Below are 20,813 nucleotides of genomic sequence, written 5' to 3'. Positions count from 1 at the left end.
TGTAAAAGTAAAGAACAGAATACAACAACACATCGAGAGAAATACCAAAGAAATGAACAAATCTATACGAAACCAATAAATACAATATACAAAGATATCAATGAATCCGAAAATCCTAGTGCAAAGTTAAATCAAGGAGACTTGTACTATGTAAATGCTAACAAGATAAATACTGATGCAGTCGAAAACTTCGAGGTAACAATTTATATAGAAAATATACCAATAACTGTTTTAATAGATACCAGAGCTTCTATCAATATTCTAAACTTTAAAACATTTGAAAAGATAAATTATTTAATCAAAAGACCGCTTCGCCTATATAAATCTAAAACACAGATTATTACTTACGGGGATAACAATCCAAAACTTAAAATTGAAAGGCAAATCAATGCCGTGAAAAAAATTCAAACGAAATTCCTTCAGTCCACATTCCATGTGATTAAAATGCACCACAAAAATCTATTATTTGGAAACGACGCCAAATTATTCGGTTTGATACAATTGAATAAAGCTCTAGTACATACTGACCTCAATGAGAAAATTTTAAACAAACAAAAGACAATACAAAATAATTATGGCGACAGTAAACAACAAATTTGCCATTCCATGCAGAACATTAGCAAATTAAACAATACTCTCCTATTAAACGTTCCAAAACGATAACAACCTTTTATAAACTCATACAAAAGTTCTATTTTTAGCGGGAAAATAGAAAAACTTTCTAACTACCAAGTTAAGTTGAATATAAATGAAAGTATGCCATCAGTCGCAGAAAAGAGTATTCCTTTTGCACTTAGAGAAAAAGTTAAAGATGAACTTAAAAAGCTTGAAGCAGAAGGAATTATTGAAACGGTAAAGGATGAAGCGACACCTTGGATAATTCCAATGGTAATTGTTCCAAAAAATGACGATAACCTAAGGATTTGCGTAGACATGCGAGCCGCTAACAAAGCTATTGGAAGAACGCGTTTCCCGACTCCAACCCTAGACGATGTTATTATAAAACTTAAAGACTCAGCCGTTTTCTCAAAACTAGATTTAATGAAGGCATTTCACCAGCTCGAACTTGCGCCGGAACCGAAATCAATAACTATTTTTCAATCCGAAACTCAAATTAAACGTTTCACAAGACTTAATTTTGGAGTAAATTCTGCGCAGGAGGAACTACAAAACGCTTTACGAGAAGTTTTGAAAGATGAAGAAGGAACTCCTAATATTGCTTACGATGTTTTAATATTCGCTTTAAATGCAAAACAACACGATCCAATATTACACAAAGTATTAGAAAGATTCAAACAGAGAGGTTTAACTCTAAACTTTGAAAAATGCCTATTTGGAAAAAAAAATCCAATTTTTTTGGATTTATATTTTCAAAAGAAGGAATGCAACCAGATCCTGAAAAACTTGATAATATCAAAAACATGCCTATACCAGAAAACACTAAAGCTCTCCAAAGCTTTCTCGGGCTTCTAAACTATTTAAAGCGTTTCATTCAACACTACAGCACAATTACTTATCCTTTACGAAACCTTCTTCATAAAGATTCATCATGGAACTGGAACTTTAAGAGCCAGCGTGCGTTCGATAAACTGAAAAACGCTATGACATCAGACTCATGCGTTGGGTACTTCGATTCCAACAAAGAAACTACAGTCTTCACCGATGCAAGTCTTGTCGACATGTCAGCAATCATTGTACAAAATACACCAAATAAACAAGACTTTAAACTCATATCTTATAATTCAAAAGCGCTGTCACCTGTACAACAGCATTACTCTACTCTGGAAAGACAATATTTAGCTATAGTGTATGCCTTCGAACACAACAGGACATACCTGTTTGGACACCCTTTTAAAATGTATAGCGATTACGAAGCTATTGTGAGATTTTAAACAACCCAAATGCTACAGTACCACTTAGCATTGAGCGTATGACTTTACGATTACAGGGATATTCTTTTGATTTACACTACGTCCAAGGAAAACATAATATATCTGACTAAGACGACACACGGTAGACCCTTGTGACAACAAAAAGCTAGAAAAATATGTCAACTTTACTGCTGAATACGCATGTCCTAAAGCCCTTTTGCTACTAGATATTCAAAGAGAAACCAAAGTCGATTCTATTCTACGAACACTTACAGAGTTAGTCGCCACTAATATCTGGTGTAAACTAACACATCCGGATTGTCCTCCAGAAATAAGAAATTTTCAAAAAGAGTTACTTGCTTACCTTAAGGTTATAACTTACAATAAATCAAACATCAGATATTATCTTAAAAGCAAATCGAATTATAATTCCACGATCACTAGATATTATGGTTATACAACTGGCGCATGATAGTGATATGGGACTCGAGAAAACCAATGCACTACTTAGACAGAAAGTTTACTTTCCTGGCCTAGACACTAAAGTAGAACAATATATAAAACAATGTACAATTTGTCAAGCACTTGGTAAACAAAATCCATCAGCCGAACTATTAATTACACCAACACCATCGGAAGTTTGGGACACACTTAACAAAAATTACCTTGGTTCTTTACCTAACGGATTTTATTTGGTAGTTCTCATAGACCAAACATCAAAATTTAACGATTGTCGATATTATAAATAATACATCCGCTGACCTTCTTATTAATTTTCTACAGAAAACAATCGCAGTATAAGGAATACCGAAAAAAATTATCAGCGATAATGGACCACCTGTTACTTCATTCAAAATAAAGATGTTTTTCAACAAACTCAATATTGAAAATAAACGAATCACGCTGCTTAGGCTGCAAGCTAACTCACAAGCCGAGACATTCATGAAACCACTGATAAAAACAATACGAGTAGTACACATTGAACGAAGAGACTGAAAAAAGCAGTTATACAACTTCCTGTTCTCCTACCGTACCATTCCCCATTGCACAACTAGGATACCACCATCTTCACTCATGTTCAATTGCCTTACAGGTTTCACAATACCTTCATTTCAGACAAGGGTTGATACAAATATTAATGATCAAGCCAAGATGAGACAAGAAAATGCTAAGTTATACAGAAAGAAATACCACGATTCAAAATACCACGCAAAAAATCCAAATTTAAATATTGGAGATACAGTACTAATAAAACAAAAAAGATATAATAAAACTACGACACCGTTTGAGTTTAAACCCTACACAATTACGGTAAAGAACGGTACAATGATTAATGCCAAATCTCCCGTTGATAACTCGCAAAAAACTCTGAATGCTTCACACATGAAGAAAATACCAATGGATATACAATTCAATTCGACATCAATTAAAGAAGAGGGAGACGAGGAATACTCTCAGAACGAATCAGTTTCACCAGAAAAGGAAATAACAACTACTATGCCGATGCAACAAAGCCATTATCAAGAACCGAATCCAAAAACATATCCAAACAGAGAAAGACGTAATATAGAATTATGGAGGAAATATTAAAACATTCCCTAACTTAAATAGTAAAACATTTCAATTAAAGAAGAAGGGGAAGATGTAAGAATGTGCTCCGCGATGGAGATCTTAAGAAAACTATATTTATGTTAATGTAATTTTGTAAAAGATTATTATATAGAAGTAAGCGATAATAAAGGTTGTTTTACGTCATCAAAACAACCATGTCTGCATATAACTTTATAGAGAAAGGATGCTACTGATACTGCTGTTTTGTTGCTTAGACGTTCAGCTTCAGTCCGTTAAAAAAAATAATCAATAAGAACAATCATAAATTTGAATCCATTCGATTCAGGTAATTGAATTAAATCCACACCAACTAGCTTCATTACTTGTTGTTCCACTTTAACAGATTTTAAAGCAAGAGAGACTTTAAGATTTCTGTTGGAGGTTTTTTGACATCGCGCACATTGATTTATTTGGTTTGTGATATCCCCCACTATTGAATGCCAAAAAAATCTTGAAGATATTTGCTTTCTAACAGCATTAATGCCAAGGTGACTGGCTAATCCAACAGCTTTCTCTGAAGTTCCTAGACCCTCATGAAATTCTTTAACTATGTTTAGTTGCTCTTCTCGATCTATTACCACAATCACTTACGACAATCAAAAGTTTGTTTATAGACATTTAAATAAAAACAATAATTAGAACGAAAAAAATGTTTTAAATGTTAAAATATTTTTTGAAATTTTGAATTAGTTAAAAATTTTTTCTCACCATGCCAATATTTTTTTTGCAATACATCATTTTGTTGTCTATAATTGCAAAGTTTTTACATTGCCTTTTAAAGTTTGCCTTTTTTCCTCTCTCGTTTACATCTTCAGGAAACTTTTTGTCATTCAAATATTTCCTGATATCATGAAAGTTAATATTTTTGTACATCTTGAAAACGCCAAAAAAATAAACGCTAAAAACTGTATATTAAAAAAATCAGTAAAATAATAACGATAGCAACAAAATTCCAACGTTGATATTTTACTGAGCAGTAAAATTTTAACGTTGGAATTTTGTTGCGCAGTAAATTAAAAACGCTACGCCGGTTTTTGCATTTATTTAAAACAACCATGACATTCAGTTAAAACATCGTGACAATCAGTAAAAACATTTAACGCATGCGCAATCTCAGCATTATATATTATTTACAAAAAAAAGAAAGGTTTTATTTATATATTTATTTAGATTTTTTTTTATTAATATTATATTAATTTATCTTAATTTCATGGAATTTATTTTATATCTAATTGGATTTCATGTTTTTTTTAAATTGATGCAAAACCCGCCAAAGCGTACACACATGTATACATATTTACTTAGCTTCAATTATTCCATATTGCTTAGGTACACATTTTTACATGACCTTATCTTATTGGTCATAACGTTCCATTTAAAACATGCATGCTGACGAACAGCTTTTTTTTTTATATAATTATATTTATTTTGTCTACATCAGTATCTGGGTATTTAGCTGCTTCGAGTAAGGCGTTCTCTTCTACACGGAAAGGCCTTTAAACACTAAAACACTTTTAATCAAAATAACACCTTTAATCACAATAACATCTTTGCAAAAACTATAATACAAACTGTAACATCTTAACTAGCACTGTAAAAACTTGACAAACTTTAGCTACAAAATTGGATTAATATAAATAGACTTTAGATAAAAACTTTAAATTAATATATAGTTGTTAAAAATCTTTTTTCTAGGTGTTCACGAGCATTTCTTATATGCTTAATACCAAATTCATCAACATATGTAATGTCTGTATCGTAGTTTGGGTGTGTAAAAAAAGCAACTGACTGTCTTGGTGATGCTAAGGATGTCAATGAAACTTTGTGTAATGTAGCTTTAAACTTTCCATTGCTCCATGCTTCAAGTAAATCACCACCATTTATAACAACGGTACCAGGAATAGGAGTTACTGGAACAAATTCACCAAATGGTGAGAGCACCTAAAAATAAATCAAAAGTCAGTTTTAAAATAACAATACTGATTTATTACAATAGTAAAAAATAAATAAGTTTAAACACCTCAAGTCCTCCAACAGCATCTTGAAACAACATTGTTAAAGTTCCATAGTCTGTGTGTTCACTGCAACGTAGTTGTTCATTAGAAACAGTTTTAATTACCTCTGGATAGTATAACAGCCGCATCGTTGTACCATTTTTGCTGTGATTACCCATACTTGAATGCATCTTCACAAAATGCTCAGTGTTTAACCCCAGTGCCACCGCAAGAACCCGCAAAATAATATAAACTAAATTGCTGGACTTATCGAAAAACTCATTTAAAGTGTTAACAAAGTCCGGAAACTTTGTGTACAGGTTTTTCGACAAGTTTGAACTTGGTAAATAGTCCAAAGCTTCTTTAATGTCAAAAGGTCGTTTATCTGTAAACTTTTCTCCGTTAACAGGAACATAACCTAAAGCAATTCCATTGCCACGGAAGTAATTATTTTTGAAATTTAAAGGAAAATTAAAAAACTGTTTTGCCTTTTTATTAACAGTTTTTATATCGGATTCGTCAATGCCATGTCCTTTGATGTATATAAACCCCCAAGTGCAAAAACCATCGCGAAAGTTTTTGATAATTTCTTGAACTTCTTTGTCGTTTTCAAGATGCTGCCATAATGCTTCGCTTGTCAAACATTTACTGAAGATAGGCGAGAAATCAATGATTGGTAACTTATTTTCCATTTTTTAAGGATATAAATGCAGTTTACTTACTTTTGATTAACAGTTTAACTGTTAAAATAAATTTAAAAAAATAGGTATAATAAGAAATATGAATATAGTATAAACTAAAATAAAAATATATATTCAGTCTTTACAAAAGTTTTAAGTATTAATGTTTAGTTTTATAATTTTAATTAATAATTCCAATTATTTTATTGCCTCACAACAGCAGCAGTAAAAATAAAGTACATGTAATTAGAAAATTATTCCTCTATTTAAAAAAAACTCAACAAATTTATGATTGCTGATTACGGTTAATTGCTGACTTCATTGCTGATTAACATATACTGCTGGTTTAAAATAAAGTAAGCATTGGTAAATGCGGTTTAATTTAAATCCATTGAAACTGTTTTTCGATTATTAAGTCAGCAAATTAGACTAGTAAATAATAAATCCGAAGAAATTTAGTTTCATTATAAAAAGAGGTTTATTTACTAGTTGTACTCTACATATAATTTATAACTCTATAAAAATTTAAACTATATTATGCAAAATTATAAATAAATCAAAACATTTAAATTCAAGTTAAAATTTAACAAACTTTTCTTTGTTATAAAATGCTTTCCATCTTTTTTACATTTTATCAACACTAAGTATTGCATGACGTCAACTTAGTGTACTTAAGTCTACCAAGTTGACGTCATGTAACACTGTTGATAAAAAGCTGATGATTAGAAAGTATTACTTCTATTGTTCTTATAAAATAATAATAATAATAAATAATAATAAAAACAATAATAATAGTAATAACAAACGTTGATATAACTTCTAATTTTTCCTTCCATTTGTTATCTCCATAGTTTTAAACTAAACAAACATTTTAATTATATATACACATATACTTTTTTATTTTAAACTAAATAAACCTTTAAACTATAAATAGTTTCAAATGAAACTTCTTCTTATTTATTTAACTATATCAAATTAAATTAATTTGATTTAATTCCATTTGTTAAAAATAATTATTTTTACAATATTTTTTGAGGTAGTATTGATACCCTCGTTAACAAGTAAACGATTTCCTTTTTTATTTAAATATTTTCATCCGTTTTAAGCCCTTAGATTAAATATTTGTGTCCGCGTTTTTTTTTTTTAGTGTTGTTAAAAAGTTTTAATTTTTTATTAACAGAAAAATTCTGTTTATTTATTGTTATTTTTTAATCATGTTATATTTTTAATGATTTATATTTATCGACATTCTATTGTTTTTATTGTGATTATTGATATTAAGATTATTGTATTTATTAAATAAATTTTACTTTTTTGGAACTAATTATGTTTTGTTAGAATATAACTGTTCGCAACTTTCCAGTCTGTGCATAATATTTAATTGTTGTTTTGAGACTAATATTGGTCAATTCATTGGCGAAACTTCACATTTTGGTCCCTTTCCCCACCGCAAAGTATTATTACATAAACCACCACATCTTAGTACATAACCCACCACATAGGAAAAAAAAATTTTTTTTCTAAATATTTTTATTTAAAAAACTGTTACACAACTGAAATCAAATAAAGAAATTACATTATATCTAAAATTGTAAATCTTTCCTTTTTGATTTTAAATTGCCAATATTTGAAATCACGTCTTTGATTTCCATAGTTTTGTTTTTGCTTCGATTTCTAATATAAAAAGTTTATGAAAACGATCTTTGCCTTTAGAACTGCGTAAATGAATTTTTATTATCTTAATTTGCAAAACAATCTTTCTGCCGTAGCCACAGTGACAGGTAGCGTCATGAACAACACCAGTGTGGCAATGAATTTTGTAAAACTAACAGATATTGTAGCATATTTAATCATTATTAGCTCTGCGAATTCTTTCATGCCTATTATTTTAACAATTTCTTTTCTAAGCGTAGCAGATACCATTACAGTTTGTAGTGGAAATTCTTTTGAAAGATCAACTTTATACTTTAATTGAAGTGCTGATTTTATAATTACTGGTTCTTTAATTTCTATTAACTTGGTTGGTAGCATGAAAGCAAATAACTGAAAAAAATTTGAAACTTCCTGTATCCTTTTAAATCTGTTGTCTATTTGACTTATAACTACATCTAAAACTTTACTAAATACATTGGTGCGAAAGATGTGATCTTCATTACTAAAACAATGATCGCTCGATAGTTCATCAAATTATTTTTTAACAACTTTTTGTTTCTTCCAAGAAAAAGTTGAATTAATATACCATTTGACTGTCATTTAAATAGCTTCGTCTATTGCTGAATAATACATAGTTCTGAATTATTTTAAATGTTAGCTTGCAGTTTGCAATGATTCGGTCGCAGTCACGAGATCTAAACTTTTTGTTTGTAACAATTTTGACAGTAAATTTTCTTCACTCAAAATTTTCAAATATATAACGCATAGAAATTCAAATGCTCATTTTTCTTGAAGCCAGTTCTTCGTGTTCTTCTTTTTTCTGAAGCCAGTTCTTCATTTTTTTAAAGCCAGTTCTTCGTGTTCTTTTTTCTGAAGCCAGTTCTTCATTTTTTTTGAAGCCAGTTCTTCGTGTTTTTTTTTCTGACAGGAATTCTTTAATTTTTTAACTAATAACAATTTTGGAGACGTTTGAGAATAGTTGCTTTTTCTTGAGGTCTTTTTTGTTGCAGACAGCTTCTTTAGTTTTTATCTTAATTTAAATTCTTTAGTTTTAAATTTAATAATTTAATTAGTTTTTCCAGATTTTTCATCTTATAATCGTTTTCAATAAATACATCGATAAGAAACGACAATTCATCAAATTCTTTACTAAATTAAATTATCAATACTGTACATAAACGTAGTGCTCTATGAACAAAACCAATGAAGACCCAGTAGCGTAGGCAAGTCTTTTTTATGTCACAGATATGTCACTTTCAGGCATCGTGCAAGCTACAAATTTAAAGATGTTCATACTTATGTCAAATAAGACTGTTTTGCAAAAAGGTGCGGTGATTGAAGACTAGAGACAAAAATGCCCCGACAAGTTTGCTCCTCCTACCCAAACATGAGGGCAATAACTTAAGAAAACATAACTATAGCATATTACACTAACCTTAAATTTTTTAGACATATTTTAAAATTTATTTAAAAATCTGCCCAAAAAATTTACAACTCCTCATTTTAGAGATAAGTTATGAAATTTTTGCATGGTCATAACTTATGAACGTTAAAAGATTATTATATGAAACTGAAAACCTGTTGATGAAACTAAATTTAGTATAGTATGCTAACCTTTATTTTATATTAAATTATTGCTCTCACATTAAGGGTAGGGAGATTGAATTGTTTTGGGTATTTTTGTTTTCAAGCTTTGGGTATTTTTGCTTTCAAAATAACATTCTCATTTGAAGTAAGCAAGATTAAACATAGAATTTAGAGTTTACACAAGGTCTGCAAGTATCATAGCTGTAACATCAGAAAGTCCTGCCGCTACAGTGCAAACACCATTGATAATTTTAGGGTCATGACATCAATTTGGTAAATTTTAACGTTTGGGATTGCATTTTTGCAATGTATTTTAAAACTATATCTACATATTTAGTTGTTAGTAACTGAAATATCAAGATAGTTTAACGTATTGGATCAGTAGATTTCATTGCGTATTGAATAATTTTATGTTGTTTATTAAATAGATCTAAAATCTTGTGCGCATCTTTTTCTACCCAGAATCGTAAATGTATTTCATCATATCTTTTAAATGATTTGACATGAATGTTATTGTTAAGCGCCATTGAGAGAGGATTACGTTCATGATACTCAAGTAACAGACGGCAACCACCAACGTAATTGCTAATCCAATTGGTCCGGAGTTTGTGATCTCATAAATACCATTTTCATAAAACAATAGCGAGTAGAAAGACAAATTTCTAAAAGTAACCTGATCTCCTCAAAACTTAATTTGGATATAAAACTCTGATTGTTTCTTAACCTTCAACTAATATAATGATTATTTTGATATATTTATATTCTTATTTTAATTTGTATTATCTAATAACTTTATTTTTATAACTAAATAAACTATTTATATTAAAAATATATATTAAAAAATATATATAATATATATTAAAAATTTATATTCACTCAACTTTATTTTAAAAAGTTACTTTTTAAAATAAAGTTCAGTGAACTATATCATAATTTTATCAAATATATTCTAAAAAGTTATTAAGTCAATAATATTTACAAATAATATGAATTACTAATTCCAAGTAAACACTGCAAAAGAATAATAAAAATGGCAATAACAGTTATTATAATAACAATAGCGATGAGGAGAATCAGAGACGTCCCAATTTTGCCAACTAATAAATATTTTATAGGCCAAAAAATAGTAACTGCTTGACCAGCCTCATTTTCAAAAAAGTATGGTCCAATTATGCCTCCAACCCAAAATCCACAAAAGCACAGATATGTTCTATTTATAAAAAAAGAAAAAGAAAAAAAAAAGAAGAATATCTCCTACACTGTTGTGTTGCAGCTTGCTCAGGAAAATTATCAACTCAACTGCATAAAATGCTATTTTTTGCTTAAGTTAACAAACAATCCACGCGTAAATGTTTATTGTCAAGTGTTTGTATAATCTTCGCTTTAATTTCTATTAACCCATGAGTTATTGAGTATTTGTTACAGACACTTTATTGAGACTTGTAATTTGATATAAATTGATATTAATATTTTCCTATAAAGTCGATAAACATTTCTTAAACATTTCGTTTTCAAGCTATTTACCAAAGTTAGACAGATAAATAAGATCTAAATATAAAATATACAACCATTTGGCGTTTAAAAATTACTTTAACTGGTTTGAATAACTTGTAGATTAAATGTTTTTATTTTTTTAATGTTAACTTTATATAAGAAATTTTGTTCCAAGTTCAAATTTGAAATTTCCTTCCCAGTTCATATTAGAAATATTTGGATAAAAGAATTGATATTAAAATTTTTAAAACTTCATTTAGATGTTTTTGTTCTTATTTTTATTGTATGCTTACCATACACAGTGTTATAAAATGGGTTCTAACCTTGACTTTCTGACCCGAGAAAACCCTTTTGTGGAATGATAGCCCACACTATGGAGATCACTTGGATATAAGTATTAAAATCAGATTACAACGTCCTGGCAAGTTATTGATGTTTAAATTTTCTGAATTTATTGATTACACACACATTCGAAATGACAGCTTGTTTTGCATTTTTACAGTAAGATATAATTTTAAATTCAAGTAAACAAACATACTGCAGCATAAAGAGCATTATGTTTTATGAAAACATAAAAAAGTTGAAAAATTAAAAGATATCAAGAAGATAAGCTTCCTTTATTACCAAACAAATATAATATTTTTTTATTCTTCTGTTTTACTGTTTAACTTTTCATAAAAATTATTTTTAACTGTGAAAATAAGACAGTTTTTGAATTTCGGGAAAATTTCGGGAAAATAAAAATTTCGGGAAAAGGCATGATTTCTTTACTTTATTCACGAGAGCAAAACTGCGCACATCTAATTTTACAAAAAAATGCCGAATACAGCAAAAAACCACCAAGACTGCAGGAAAACTGTCAGTTTTCTTTGCTTCAGTAAATGTCAGAGGGAACTAACACCTTTCCCTGCTCTTGTTGTTTCAAGTAAGGATTCTTCTCCACATGGCACTGTTTGATTGAGTCAACCACAAGGTGGAAGAATGCTTCCAATAATACCAGGTAAAAGTTTAACTTTCATGAAAAGATATTTTAGAAATTTCGAAATTAAACAATATCTGCATTTATTTTAGGTTCCTCATCAGCTAGAAAACTATTTCCTCCAAACCCATCAATTAGTATAAAAGAACTTGTTCAAGTTCAGGCAAACACAGGGCTTTCAAACAATGGCATCAAGAGACTAGCTGCTACAATTAATCAGTCAACTTCACAACATATTGTTGAGAAAAACTATGCTGTAAAATTTCATGCAGTTAGTAAGCAGCTTTCTCACCATTTCACGAGTTCATTGATTAAAGATCATGCTGGATGTGGAAGGACTGTCATTCATTGCAAGGACTTCAAAGAGCTTAAAAATGAACTCATTTTTATGAGAAGCACATCAAACAATCATATTGTAAAAGTTGGAATTGACGGTGGGGGAGGATTCCTGAAAGTAAGCCTTGGAATTATTGAATTAAATCGTGAACCTAACACTCCCCCAGCAAAACTCAATTGCACAAACAAGTTTTTCAAGGACACTGGAGTTAAGCGGCAACTTATTATTGCTGTCTCTGAGGACCTGCAAGAAAACTACTCAAATGTGTCTCAAATTTTCGAATTGATCAATATGAGAGACCAAGATTTTGTTTTGTCCTGTGACCTAAAACTGGCAAATATAATTTGTGGTCTCCAAGCACACTCAAGTGCACACCCCTGCACCTGGTGTGAGTCAAGTGCAAAGGACCTTTTAAATCAAGGAAAATTAAGAACTTTCCAATCTCTTGATCAGAATGTCTCACTTTTCAATGCAGCAGGATTAAACATCAAAAGAGCTCGTGATTACATGAATGTTGTTCATTCTCCTGTATTTGATCTTGCTGGTGGCACATTAGTTTTGGACTTCATACCGCCAATGGAGTTGCATCTCCTTATTGGTGTTTTCAATAATCTCTTTGCTGCCCTACTAAAAGTTTTCCCTCAAGGAACTCTTTGGATTGATTCACTGCACATTAAACAACAGCCTTATCATGGAGGGCATTTTGCAGGAAATGAGTGCAGGAAGCTGCTAAAAAATATTGATCTTCTTCAATCTATTGTCGAGAAACACTCATGCTATGCTGCAATACCATTAGTTGATGTATTTCGAAAATTCAATGCAGTAGTGTTTTGGATGCGTTCTTGATCCAAGTTATGTACAAAAAATTGAAGCTTTCAGAGTGGCTTATGTGGCACTGCAAAATTCTGTGACACCCAAGGTTCATGCTGTATTTTTTCATGTGAAAGATTTCATTGACAAACACGGTCAAGCTCTCGGACTTTACTCAGAACAAGCAACAGAGGCAATGCATCACAACTTTCAAGTGCATTGGCAAAGGTACAAACGACCTAACCATCATCCTGAATACAGTAAAAAGTTGCAATGCTGCCTTGTGGACTTTAATAGTAAAAATTGCTTGTGAAAAGAGCCATTTTAGAATGATTTTTTCTTGTATTAGAATATTTATTTTAAAGCATAATTTTCATTTTAGATACACGATAAACTCTCAGAATATGTCTTTTTGTTTCCCTAGTTCATATTTATTGGAATAACCTATATTTTGTACTATATTCTGTCGGTTTTTGACGGAAAACTCGAAAATTATGGTTTAAGTCGGTTTAAACTAAAATTTGGCTTCTAAAAAAAAAAAAAAAAAAAAAAAATCTTGTCGGTAAAATTTGTTTTTTTCATTTTCACCCCCCCCCCCCACGTCTTTGCCGTTAGGTACGGCCCTGTCAATAACTTGCCAGGACGTAGTAATCTGATTTTAATACTTATATCCAAGTGATCCCCATAGTGTGGGCTATCATTCAACAAAAGGGTTTTCTCGGGTCAGAAAGTCAAGGTTAGAACCCATTTTATAACACTGTGCATAAATAGATACAAGTTTCGTTATGTGTTTAGAGGTTGAAGATTTAAGATTGCTAGAGGTGCCGTCAAGAGGGAAAAAATTAGAAGGAAGGAATTCATGAGATTTTTATCAATAAGGGTTTTTGTTTTTGCACGTGATTGAAGAATTAATATAGGGAGTAAGAGCTAAATGATAAGAGAATAAAAATTCGTTATAAACAACTCATGATTCTCTATAATTCAATAGATCCAAATCTAGGTTAATATTGCCCAAATTAGTACAAGTTTTTGTTTCTGTAATAAGTTGATTCACTAGAGCGCACAAGTCAATGGAAGAAATTTTTTTTGTTAAATAAAAAGCTATAAAAATATATATAAATGTATTTTTAGATATAAAAGTTCTTTATCTTTTTTGCTTACTTGTCATGCTCTTAAAAAATTTATCATTATTTGTGAAAAATTTTATACAATGGATATAGTAAAAGAACTGCTATCATAGCCAATTAATAGCCCTTTAGATTTAGCTGCAGGATTACTAACTGACTTAGGTCATAGTAACAGTTACCGATAGAACGATATTAACAAGAAGCACAGTAACTGTCACTGATAGAACGAGTATTACTATAGAAAAGAAAGTTTTTAATGAGAAGCTTTGAATAGGGAAAAAATTGGAATTATTATATTGGAGGTGATAAAAACAATGAACGCTTGTTTATAAAATTAGTTACAATTTGTATTGCAAACAAATAATAATATCCAGTGCTGGATTAAGGAGGAGGGTTGGGGTATACCTACCTCACGCTCCGCAGTTTTTGAGGCCCAAACTCAAAATAAAAGCTTTTTTTAAATAAAAACTCTCAAAATAAAATGTGATGTATTTTAAAAAAAAATAAATATTTATAAATAATTATAAGAAAGAAAAGTGTACACTCAGTAAAAATCTTGACTTTTTACATATAAAATTACATTTAAAAAAATATATTGCAGATATAAGCTTATTGGTAATTTTAAAAAATTAAAAAAAAATTCAATATAATTATGTTAAATATTCTAAAAAAAGTGTCAAACAAAGATTCAAAAAAAAAAAAAATAATAATAAAAAAAGAAATATAAAACTTAAAATAAAACAAAATGAAAATTTAAAGTATTACATTACATAACAAAAGTACTACTCGATGAAAAATTTAGGTGCCTAACATTTTTTTGATGATTAAACCAAAAAAATTTTTTTTGTTAAATTTAAAATAAATAATTTTTTTTATAAAGAACTAATTATTTTTCCTCTTTATTATAACGTGTTTTTAAGGTGGAGTGAGATAGTAGAATCTCCAAAAAGTGAAGAAAGTAAAGAAGTTTCCATATTGTAGCTAGATATGGCACCAATAAGAACATTAACTAGTTCGCTTAGATTTTATTTTTCTCAAACTTTTATTTTTGTTTTGTTTTTGACTGATTAAGTAGATAGATTTTTCATTATTATTTAAAATGAACAATTAACAACTTACTATTTCTTTCTATTTCTTTGGGAATCATCATCGGGGAAAAATCTATGAATGCTTTGATGAAACATCTGGCGTAAACCTTGGTGAAACACCTGGCGAGGTTTTACGCAAAAGCTTTTGAGAAGGATTAGGAGAAAGTTTCGGTGAAGAATTAGGAGACTGTTTCGGCGAAGGAACATGAGAAAGTTTCGGCAAAGATTTAGGGGACAGTTTTGGCGATGGATTAGGAGAAAGTTTCGGCGAAAGATTAGCTGAAAGTTTCGACGTAGGCTTCAATGAAAATTCCTTGTCAAAAGGAAAAATTACTTGGATAAGATCTTTTGATTTTTCTATTGAACATGTTTTTGAAAGAACCGTAACATTTTTGGATTCAAGTTCGTAATTTGAAGAATCATAAGAATTACTGTTAATAGATTCACTGCACGAATAATTGTTTGACCGATTTTCATCATTATTATCATGAATAGGAACGTAGTAATCGCTGGATTGGAAATACTTTGATAGTTCTTCTCGAATTTCTTCACCTGAATTTATATGAATTGTATTTTAACATATTATACACTGAAATAATTAAAAATAATTACTTGAACTACTCAATAACTAGGTGATATAAATATTTGGCTATGGAGGAAAGGAGTGGTGGATTAGGATAAGGGATGCTGCGTAAAGAAAAATCTCAAAAAATAAACAATTCGATAACATACCAAAATTATCATTCCCTATAGTTGGAGCAAAAGTTTTAAACTCTGGAGCAGAAATAGTGCGTGGCTTGTTTGCCATAATATAGCCGTCAGACTCGTTTCTAGGTAAAGATTTGGGTAAAATTGAATCAGATTTCTTCGCTAAAAGTAAAAAAAATAATAATAAAATGATGGTACTTATAACTCTAACGATGAAAAGAGTTAATGTAGTATTTTAATTTCATTTTTAAAATTTAAAATAAATAGTTAATATTAACTCTTAGTTTGATTTGGTACACAATATACAGGGGAATCTTCTGTAGCTTGATGAGTAGGAACTTCTTTTAAATTGTGCTTCTGATTTTGCAAAACAACATTTATTTTATTTGCTTGATCCTTGATTTGTTCAGTGTTTGAACTAAGACCTTGAAAAATTAGTTTTTTTCATTATTTTTTTGAATGTATGTATATGCGCGTGTTTTTTCAAATGCTTCAATGTATTTATTTTATTTTCTTCATTTAAGCTGTAAGTTTTTTTTAGTTAACTACATTTTCTGGTTTTTTTAAAATTATACAATACCTGTTAGTTGTGGTTTTTAAAAATTATGCAACACCTGTTAGTTGTGGATTGAGTATATTTTCTAGATCTTAAGAATCACTAGAAGAATTCTTATATGCCAACATTTTTTGCGATACATACCTAAGCACAACATCGAAACACCCTTATGCATAAATAGTCTCAAACATCTTGTGGCAAAACTTTTTCCAACTGTTTCAATTAAATGTTTTTATTTGATCTTACCCTATATATTTTATACTTTATAGTTATTTTCTGAAAATACAATAATACTTTTTTTAGTTTTACCAAATTTTTGATAAAAGCTACATTCACCCTTATTATACACTCAATCTTATGGGGTGGGTGTAGCTTCTTAGCCATAATGAAAATAACTTACTTAGAAAAAAGAAAACTCTGGTACCCCTAATTTAATTATTGATTAGAAGATTATGGAGTTGTAATCCTTTGATGGTAATCCTAATGGTAGCATCACAATATAATTCTCTTGATCTGCAAAAATGTATAAAGGAGAAAAAAAAAATATAAAGGAGAACCCTCTTTAAAAATCCCTCATTAATACACGAGAGAAGTATCAGAAAAAAATCGAGACACTTTTTAGGTGGTGAGCACAAAGACAAAGACAAGTTTTAGGTGGTGAGCACAAAAAATCAAGAACAAATTGTGCATATTTAATTTAGAAAAGAATTTTGATTTATTATTTGATAAATCTGCATACAAATGTGAACAAAAAAACATTTTATGTATTTGTGAAGATAAAAAGGTATTTAGCAAAATAATTTTGAGATTATATAGAGGTCATTTATTACTGCAAAAATTTTTATAATAGTGTGCAACCTTACGCTTTTTTAAATTAGATGGCAGTGAATGAAAAAGAGTACTTTAAAGACCAATGACCTTAAAAGAGTGATAACAAATCATCAGATAGACAAAGTTGATCAAAAAAAAGTAAATAAAGTAAACAGAAAACACCTAAAGAAGTATTATATATATACAAACAAAAATGTTGTCAATTTATATAACTGACTCATTTATTTTTATACTAAATTTTTTTGTTTTACTTTTTTATATTATTTCATTGTGGTACTTATTATTTATTACTTTTATTATAATATAGTATTAGTACTTCTAAAATTATTAGTACTGTAAAACTCAGCAATAAGGTGACAATAAGTAAACTTTTTGTCACCTTATTGCTGAGTTTTACGGTATTTTTTTACTAGTAATTACATACTCCTTTTTTATTGAGACTTGATGTTGGGTTTCAAGCAATGGAATAAAGTGTTTGGTTAGGAGAAATGGGTGTTGGGTCAGGAAAAAATCGCAAGAAGTAAACTGTTCAAGAACATACGAAAATTACCATTCTTTATAGTTGAAACACAAGTATTAAAATCTGGTGCAGAAATAGTACGAGGCTTGTTTGCCTTGATGTAGTCATCAGACTCATTTCTAGTTGAAGATTTGGTTAAAGTTGAATCAGATTTCTTTGCTATAAGTAAAAAAAAAAGAAAGAATAAAATGATGGTACTTATAACTCTAACGATGAAAAAAGTTAATGCAGTATTTTAATATTTATTTTAAATTATAAAAATAATATTTTTATAATTTAAAATAAATAGTTAATATTAACTCTTACTTTGATATGGTACAAAACATACAGAGGAATTTTCTGTAGCTTGATGAACAGGTTTTAAATTGTGCTTCTGATTTTGTAACACAACATTTATTTTATCTGCTTGATCCTTGATTTGTTCAGTGTTTGTACAGAAAGAATTAGTTGATTTCATCATTTTTTTTGCATGTATGTATGTATTTTTTTTATAATAATTTTAGAAAGTAATATCATTATTATTCGTTTGGCGTTTTTAATGTATTAAATTATTAGAGAGAAAGTTTAGGGCTGTATGAGTTATTATTTTATGTAATATAAAAATTTTATAGTACAATACAACATTTAATAGAAGGCTGACCTCAAATATTTTTTCAGTTCACTTTACATAAAAATAATAAATACTAATAATCAAAATAAGGTAACACCGCATTTTAGAGAATTTTATTCCTATGCAACTGAAAAACGTATTTTAATCAATGAATAACATTATTAATAATCGACCATAACCCTGATCATTAATTAATAATTATAAATTAGGTTATTTAAATGCATACAAATAAAATTCGCTAAAATATGATTTTACCCAAAATAGAGCTTAGTTACATTAGTAATTTGCTAGAAGTACAGTCACTGACATGCAAGTAACTTTGCAGTGAGTTAGTGACAGTGAAGTTACTACAGTCACTGACAATACAAGTAAGTTTACTAAGACTTGTTCTGAGTAAATGGTAGTTGAGGATGACTACAGTCATCTGAGTTATTCTGAGTCTCTACAGTTCTGAATCATCTACAGTTGTTCTGAGTAAATGGTAGTTGAGGATGACTACAGTCACTGACAATACAAGTAAGTTTACCAAGACTTAGTAAATGGTAGTTGAGGATGACCCAGAGATAACAAAAGAAGAACCTAAAGGAAACAGAAAAACTTGCAGGCGGAACTAATAACTCCAACAATAAACATCTAACATCAAACAAGGCATTCAAATATAGTTAAAGAAGTTGGTGAGATATTAAATAATACAGATATTTCAAGTGTTCAATTGCAAATACTACTTCATACCAGATGTATTTGCCACAGAAAAAATCTCATTGCCACAAAGGATTCAGAGGAAGCATTTAAAATTCCAGCCTAAGGTCGCATGTATCATATTTGCATGGGAAACGCCAACCATTGTGGTATGCTGTAAATCGTAGCAGTATAGCTGCTGATAATTTGGCCGACATGTGTTAATAAAAAGCTTCTGGTTCCGGGGCAAGCAAGATGGAATGCTAAATGTGATGCGATACTCATAATTTTAGAATTGAAAGATAAATTAAAACTGATAGCAGATGCCCTGCAGCTGCCAAAGTTTGCCAGAATATAAAAAAATATAATTTTTGATTAAATACAAAAATGAGATGGAGCCATTAGCTGTGACACTAGATCAATTGCAAGGTGAAAAGGATTGTTATTATGGTATGCTTTTGCCTAAGCTACACGATTTTTTTTGTATAAGAAACTCGTTTATAAGCAACTAAACTCGATGTGAAAAAATATTAAGCAACATCAGTTCTGAACAAATGTTAACATAAGCAACTCATAAATTGCACATAAAAATCAAGCACTCAAAAAGTTCCTTTATTTACTGTCAAATACTATTTTTATGTTGGATATAAAACATAGCTTTATGTAGTTTAAAAAATTGCCGTACACGTTTTTTTGAGAAATGAAAACATTCAATTTTGCGTTCGAATCAATTTTTTTCTCTGCAATGAAATGACTTCTTTTAGATAAACGATTTCAAAAGAAAGTAATCACAGTAGTGTTGTTGTTGTGTATGTTGTTGACAACACTGTTAAGATCATGAGTAAGAGAAAGCAGACAAATTTGTTCAACTTTGGTTTTACCAAAAAGATTTGTCATCGTGGTGAGTTGGTAAATGTAGTGCCGAAGGAAAAAGAAGATAATTTGTTTGAATGTATTGTTTGCAAAAAATCACTGAAAACATCATAAGCCCTTTCGATGCACGAGTTTTGGTGTAAAAATAAGTTATCACATACGGATATTGCTCAAACTGACAAAGACCCGAAATCAATGAGCTTGGATCAAATTATTGATGGAAAGAATAAGTACGATAATTTTGAAAAAACTGTGAAATCGGTTTTAGAGAAACTTGTTACTGATGTTGAAGCTAACGAATTACCAAAAATTGCTGACAAATGGAAGAGCTATACATTAAAAGAAAAGGTTGATGCACTAAATGACTTAAACGATGGTATGTTAAATAGGGATGTAGCAAAAAAGTATAACGTTCATAAGAGTATGATTACACGATGGAAATCAAAGGAAAAAGAAATCTACAACAAGGACAACGTAAACAAGAAAAACGCGTTATTCAGGAAATGCCGAAGAGGCGACAAACACAAAGCTTTGTTTAACAAACTTTATGACAAATTCTCCAAAGCAAGAAAAAAGGGGCTAAAAGTTAACTTTGAGTGGTTGTATGTCCGAGCGAATCAAATTCACCTACAACAAAGCCCGGATGCTGACAGATTGCCAAAATCAATAGTCACTCATTTCTTAAGGAAAAATAAGATCCGCATGCTGTGTGTTCAACGTAAGCGCCAAGCAAACCCCGATTCTAATGAAATGGCATTCAAATTTGAGAGAAAATTTGATTAAGTCTGGAAGTGGCAAACCCACAT

At 29.8% G+C, this 20,813-nt stretch overlaps 2 protein-coding genes across 4 annotated transcripts in view; both read right to left on the bottom strand.

Annotated features, from left to right (window-relative positions):
• Positions 1-4,994: 4,994 nt before the first annotated feature.
• Positions 4,995-6,244, bottom strand: LOC100205628 (uncharacterized). Its single transcript, XM_065788929.1, has 2 exons — positions 5,503-6,244; positions 4,995-5,423 (listed from the first exon to the last, which is right to left on the bottom strand). Exons 1-2 carry the CDS (start codon positions 6,166-6,168, stop codon positions 5,145-5,147), a joined length of 945 nt encoding a protein of 314 aa, XP_065645001.1. The 5' UTR covers positions 6,169-6,244; the 3' UTR covers positions 4,995-5,144.
• Positions 6,245-14,616: 8,372 nt separating this feature from the next.
• LOC101234344 (circumsporozoite protein) overlaps positions 14,617-20,813 on the bottom strand; it is a 37,156-nt gene continuing 30,959 nt past the window's right edge. The window contains exons 8-10 of one of the 3 annotated variants that reach the window (XM_065788926.1): positions 17,877-18,005; positions 15,964-16,101; positions 14,617-15,783 (exon numbers count right to left, since the gene is read on the bottom strand). In XM_065788926.1, coding sequence (XP_065644998.1) covers positions 15,305-15,783; positions 15,964-16,101; positions 17,877-18,005 — 746 coding nt within the window. In that variant the 3' untranslated portion in view covers positions 14,617-15,304. The remainder of the gene's footprint in view (positions 15,784-15,963; positions 16,102-17,876; positions 18,006-20,813) is intronic. The other 2 variants (XM_065788928.1, XM_065788927.1) reach the window with 2 other exon arrangements.

This window comes from Hydra vulgaris, chromosome 01 (assembly GCF_038396675.1).
Source record: "Hydra vulgaris chromosome 01, alternate assembly HydraT2T_AEP".
Lineage (NCBI taxonomy): Eukaryota > Metazoa > Cnidaria > Hydrozoa > Anthoathecata > Hydridae > Hydra > Hydra vulgaris.
Note: the sequence above shows the minus strand (reverse complement) of the source record. Positions and strands in the feature narration are given on the sequence as shown.

What these genes read in the sequence shown, in the direction of transcription:
- LOC100205628 (XM_065788929.1), bottom strand. Translation starts at nt 6,168, where the DNA reads ATGGAAAATAAGTTACCAATCATTGATTTCTCGCCTATCTTCAGTAAA. An exon ending in ATGCTGTTGGAGGACTTGAG is followed by an intron (nt 5,424 to 5,502) that starts GTGTTTAAACTT and finishes ATTTATTTTTAG; the next exon opens with GTGCTCTCACCATTTGGTGA.